The 6,345-nt window shown below is 41.6% G+C and overlaps 1 protein-coding gene across 9 annotated transcripts in view; it reads right to left on the bottom strand.

Annotated features, from left to right (window-relative positions):
* Positions 1 to 6,345, bottom strand: part of myo9aa (myosin IXAa) — a 138,924-nt gene that overhangs the window by 5,585 nt on the left and 126,994 nt on the right. For all 9 annotated transcript variants that reach the window (XM_037691641.1, XM_037691669.1, XM_037691647.1 and 6 more), the window contains 5 exons: positions 4,364 to 4,425; positions 4,032 to 4,224; positions 3,820 to 3,948; positions 3,557 to 3,662; positions 947 to 1,078 (listed from right to left, as the gene is read on the bottom strand). In XM_037691641.1, coding sequence (XP_037547569.1) covers positions 947 to 1,078; positions 3,557 to 3,662; positions 3,820 to 3,948; positions 4,032 to 4,224; positions 4,364 to 4,425 — 622 coding nt within the window. The remainder of the gene's footprint in view (positions 1 to 946; positions 1,079 to 3,556; positions 3,663 to 3,819; positions 3,949 to 4,031; positions 4,225 to 4,363; positions 4,426 to 6,345) is intronic.

Raw genomic sequence — 6,345 nt, 5'->3', positions numbered from 1 at the left:
ATATATATATATATATATATATATATATATATATATATATATATATAAAGCTGTATAAACCCTTCCCACACTCTTGTAATGTCCTTAACAATGCTCTAAACTCTAAATGAGCACAGCAAAATTTCCTGGCCTGTCCCGGGAAATCTGTCTTTTTCCAACAGCCTTAGACAACCCCCACCCCCTCCTTTCTTTTTCCGTCTTATACCTGAGTGAGCCGCATGAGCGGCATGGATTATTTATTTAAAATAATCAAGCGTGATCCAAACTGAGCCTTTAGTCCCCCTTGGTGATCAGCGAGCGGGCCAGGCCACCGGGAAATGTCCTGGTGCTCCCAATGGCCAGTCCACTCCTCAGCACAATGCTCTGGTTGGTCGCCTTCCATCAATCAGCCAATAGTGTGTCGTATACAATCTTGCACTGAAAACCCGCGAAAGAGGAACCACTAAGTACCGAGGTACTACTGTCCCTTCAGCAGAACTTGAGCAGAATCACATTTACATTGTTAGTTACAGAAACTATGCTCTTATTAAACAATAATCCTCAAGCTAGTTGCTTTTAGCCTAAATTTGTGTATGTTACCAATTTAACCTCCCTCAGTGGGAGAAACTTGCATCAGAGCCAAGCAAGTTAAAGATAATTTACAGATTTAAGAACATTTGTTTTATGAGCATTTAAATGCCACACAAGTCTGTTCTGCTATCACTGAATTCCCGTTTTCTCTTCCCTCAGTTTGTTTTTCTTCATGTCTGATGATCTTGTTAGGCCAGATTGGCAGCGTATTATTCTCACGTGAAACAGATTCATTTAATTGAATATTTGGTCTGGTTTTTTTTTCTTGGTCATGCATGTTCCCAGTGAAATACCCCCCTCCCCCAACGAGTTTCATTACCTCAGACAAATAAATAGTTTGATTACAAAACAGGAAGCGTGTGCTTTGTGGCCTTACGCTGTTGTCTTGTTGATGTCCTGGATGCTCTGCAGAGGGTCAGTGGTGTCAGGGCAGCGGAGGATGCAGGGAGCAAACACTATAGCCAAGGCATTAGCTGACATGCGGTTCGTCTCTTCTTGCAAGGCGATCCTAAAGGAATTTGTTTAATGTTAGACTGGTCGATCAGGACAGAAAATCTGCAACTTCAAACAACTCTGATCTCCTGTAATGGATTGGGATTATAATCCAGATCATTTTTAATTGAGCAGGATGTGACTGAGTGCAGTTAGCTCCTGATTTGTTTTACATCAACACTGATGTAAATTGGGTAAAATATTTTTGTGAAAAAGCTTTATTCCCTTCTACCAATTTAATGACACACCCAAGATTTTGTTTTAGACATGACTGTAGAGCTCATTAAAAGCAGAAAAGTGTGGTTTTTGTTCCAAAAAAGTTAAGTCAGGTCCTCTGGATGGTTTCTTTTGTGTTGAAACGTTTCATCTTTCATCCAAAGAACTTCATCAGTCTGAGGAGCCACAACAAACTCAGTCCCATAATTAGCACACTCACATAGTGGACCAACCAGTTTGCTGGTGATAAGATGGTTCCTGAGGCCCACCCTCTCCCCCGTCAACTCCTCTGAGGCAGCCATGGCCAAAGTGGTTCAAAACATCAAAGTTCACGCTCAATAATCCAGGTAGAAAATCCAGGTTTCAACAAAAAGAAACTGTCCAGAGGACCTGACTTAACTTTGTTGGATTTTTTTTACCTGGATTATTGAGAATGAACTTTGGTGTTTTTGGTTCCTTTTTTTTTTTTTTTTTTTTACCCAATTAACACTACAATGTCATTTCCTCAACATTATAAATCTGACACAGCACAGAGGAAGAGGGACGGCCGGGTCTTTTCTTCTGGACAGGTCAGGGAGAAATGCAAAGAGTAAAACTTCAATTTGTTTGTGTTCTTTGTAGATCTTACAAAAGTCTTTCACTTAGTCAGTCATGAAGATCGCAGAAGTTTGGCTGGCCACTAAAAGTCCTCCGTCATTTGTTCTTTTCACGACGGCATGAAAACAAAAGTGATGTCACCGAAACACATCAGAAGAATTCCCAGTCACTAATGGGACCAATCCAAGTGTGCCATGGCTAAGCAAGGACATCTCTGAGGACTGCAGTAGAGGTTGAATGATTTGTTGTCAGAAAGACAGTGGCATATTTAATTTGCGTTGACCAACATTAAGACGCAGAGTCTCGCTCATGTTGAGAGCTTCACTTTACAAACATCTGTGTCCTCCTGATGCATCCCGAACTTACAGACCATCAAGGATGATGGTCTTCTAATCAGCATAACAAAGACAGAGGTCATGGTTGAACTCAGACTTGGCCCCATACCTCCAGACTCAGTCAGGACCGCTGGTGACAAGCAGCTAAGAACAGTGTCCAAGGTCTGATGTCTTAGTTGGTTTCTGTCCCAGAATGGTGGAACTGACAAATCCAGGTCTTGGTCTGACAGAGAACTAGATCTCAGCACATAAACAGTGTATGGATCCATCATGCTCCCAACACGTCTCTATGGAAGTGAAACCAAGGTATACGAACTGTGTCACATAAAACAACAAACCAATTGCATCGTAAGTATCTTTGCAACATTTGTGGCATCTCATGGATGGACACACAACTTTGCCGTTCTGGAGCTCTACAGGACTGACAGCACAGAACTCTGCCTTGTGAAAGGTCAGCCATGTTGGGACGAAGGGCACTTGGTCAGAATGGTCAAATCCCAAAGGCTCTGGTTCACAACAAGATAACAGAAAGCTACCAAAGACAAGGTGGACAGTACAAGAGGTACAAAAACGTTCTTGAATCCAGTCTTAAGAACTATGGCATCTCAATAACCTAGGAGAAGAGTGATGTCAACGGCTTTCAGTAGTGCTCCGAGTGCGTAAAAAGTTAAACACCAGCAGACAGGCCTCAATAGGCAACACCAAGCTATTCTCCACCATACTGCTCTGTCTCCTGAACGATGAGGATGCTTTTATTCTGAAATGGACTCATCAGCCGTCAAAGAACTCGTGAACTGACGACCCATCGTCAACAACAGCTCAGTCCCTTACGTGAGGTGTACAGGTGTATTTCATCGTCTACAAATAATCTGATCTGATGTTACAGCTAGTGGCTCTGTGACAATATTTGGTCAGTGTCGTCGTTTAGCACTGTGAACTGCATGAAGTCCTCATTTCAGGGAAAGTGTCCTTTGATGCTGTTTTGTAAATGTCATGCAGCAGAGTGCGTAGAGGCAATCAAGCAAATGTAAAATGCATGAGGACTTGACAGCCTGCCCTTAGTCATTCTGCAGGATCATGTAAGAAGTATTTAAAATGTAATTTTGAATCAGGGGTTTGTAGCATGGACTGCTTTGCACATTTGAGCACGAGAAACTCTTCTTCCCACGCAGCATCACAAAAATATAGTCAATGATTTGATCAATTTAATGAATGCACGTTTAAAATTAAGACTCAGTACCAGTAGACATTCAGGTTTGAATGACTCAAACTAGGCAGAAAGAAATTCTGATCAGACTTCCCTGGTTTCATCTTTTATTCCTAAACTAAAACTAAAATTTTATTACCTGACAAGATGAAACATGAGGCGTTCCAGAGTATTTAGGTGAGTTCTGCTGAGCTGGTCGATGACAGAATAAACTCCTCTAATCGTCTCCTTCTTATCCTGCAAACCTAAAGTACCACAGAAGACAAATCAACATTTACCGCTTCAGCAAATCAAATACATAGTCTGGAGTATTAAATTAGAAATGTGGACAGAATCTCCACTGAAACACAACTAAAAGACTTTGAAATGTTCATGTGTTGATACCTGATGAGGACCACTCACCCATAGCACGTACAAACTCCTCATATAGCTCAAAGGTCATCAGAGGATTCGGCAGGTCCCTCAACCACTGCTTGAAAACACTGGCAATAACGTGGATGTTGTAGTCGTCCAAATTCATGTTTTCCACATCTGTATGGAAACAGGAGCATGAAAATTAAACAAAGCTGCTCCCATTCATGTTAAAGACCTGAGTGTCAGGTGGCAAAACGTACCCGTGTCCAGCGCCAGCTTGAGCTCCTTAATTTTGTTTGTGGATCCAGATTTTCTGTAAATTCCTTCCGTGTAAAGGCCGTGCATCTCAATGTAGTTGATCAGCTTCTCCACGACCAGGGGAACGGTCCTCTCATCGTTGGTTAGGCGAGAGACCTCCACTCCGAACTGCCTGGAGGAGAGCTCTAGATCAAACTGCTCCAGGATGAAAAACAAACCAAAAAAAGTGCATTCAAATATTCAAATAGCTGAAAATTACAATTTTGGCAGCTACCAACATGACAATTAATGTCATGGGACGTCGCTGTGAGGCTACTCAACATGGCCGACTCACCATCTTGCTGCATTTGGTGCTTGTCCTCTGGCAGCACTTCCTGTGGCAGGCGAATCGGCACACTGGGTGAACACAGCCAGATAAATCAAACAGGTCATTTCTGTTGTCCACAGAAAGGCAGTGTCTCCTCATTATTCAGTAATAAGTTGTGACAAAAACAAGAAACAACAAAAAAAGTTAATGTTTAAGAGACCAACGTGGTTTTAGCTGGAATGAGGAAAACATCCTGAGTGAATAAAGGACAAACTGTGCAGAGATGGGCTGCAGACCCCATGAGTCCAGTTGAAAACAATCTGATTAGGGCTGAGGAAGGAGAAGGGGCGGAGCTTAACCACTGAGGCCAGACTGGGCATGACCCACATGGGAAATATCTTTGTGTGTGTGTGTGAGAGGACATTATGTGTGTTAAAAAAAGGTTTGTGTTGAACTTTGTGAAGGCAATTTCATTAATCTACTCGTCTGATCGGCTGAAGTTCTCATCACAAAACTGTTTTTAGTTCCCGGTATTTTATTTATTTATTTATTTTACACAATGGTCCTTAACGTTTTTTGCCATTTGTATATTTTGTATTTTTTAAACAGTTTTCTTGTTTTGTTTTGTTTTTTTTAACTTTTTTTTTTTAACATATCAACTTGTTTTTTACTACACAGAACCTTTCCAAAGAATTAGAATATCATGGAAAAGTTGTTTAACTTCCATAATTCCATTCAAAAAGTTCATCTTTAATATATGATAGATTCAAGGCCCACAATTATAACAATTTCAAGTATTTATTTGTTTATTTTTACATAATTTGGGCTTCTAGCTCATAAAACCCACGAAAACAGGATTTCAAAAAATTGGAATACTGTGAAGACATCAGCCCACACTTCTCAGTTTTAGCAGAAAAAAAAGAAATAAATTAGGATCACAACAAATCAATCAAAATATGGTTCTTTCAAAATTATGTCAGTCTTCAATACTTGGTTGGGAATCCCTTTGCCGTAATCACTGCCTCGATGTGACGTGGCATTGGGGCAATCAGCCTGTGGCATTGACTGGGAGTTATGGAAGCCCAGATTTCCTTGATGCTGTCAGCTCTTCTTTGTTGTTGGGTCTGGTGCCCCTCATGTTCCTCTTGAGAATAACCCATAGATTCTCAATGAGGTTTAGGTCCAGCCAGTTGGCTGGCCTGTCAAGCACTGTGGCATGGGCATCAAACCAGGTTCTGGTGCTTCTGGTGGCATGGTCAGGGGCCAGGTCCTGCTGGAAGATGAAATCTGCATCTCCATACAGATCCTCACCAGAAGGAATCATGAAGTCCTCTAAAACATTCTGGTAGACTGTTGCAGTAACCTTGGATTTAAGAAAGCAGAGTTTACCAACACCTGCACCGGACATTGCACCCCAAATCATGACTGACTGGATATTTCACACTGGACCTCAAGCAGTATGGATTCTGTTCCTCACCCTTCTTCCTCCAAACACTTTGACCTTGATTTCCCAATAAAAGACACACTTTACTTTAATCGGAAAAGAGGACTGAGGAACCCAACAGTTGTAGTCCATCTCCTGGATGCGTCTGAATGTGGTGGTTTTTGAAGCTGTGACTCGCGCCTCATTCCACTCTTTCTGGATCTCTGACAGATTCTGGAATCTTCTCTGTTTGATAATTTGATGAAGCCCACGGTCATCTCTTTTGCTGCTGCATCTTCTCCTGTTACATTTTGCCCTTCCACTAGACTTTCCATTGATATGTTTGGACACAGCACTCTGTAAACAGCCAGCCTCCTTGGCTATGAACTTTTGTGGCTTACCCATCCTATGGAGGTATCAATGACGGTCTACTGGCCAGCTGTCATGTCTGCAGTCTTCTCCATATTGAACTGAACTGAAGCAATTTAATGACACCTGGGGAAACCTGTGCAGGTGCTTTGAGTTTAGTAGATGATTAATGTATCACACTCAGTTTAAAACATTCATGTCCTGCAACATTTGGGCT

This window comes from Nematolebias whitei, chromosome 2, assembly GCF_014905685.2.
Source record: "Nematolebias whitei isolate Nwh7 chromosome 2, NemWhi1, whole genome shotgun sequence".
NCBI lineage: Eukaryota > Metazoa > Chordata > Actinopteri > Cyprinodontiformes > Rivulidae > Nematolebias > Nematolebias whitei.
This window is presented reverse-complemented; position numbering and strand designations above follow the sequence as displayed.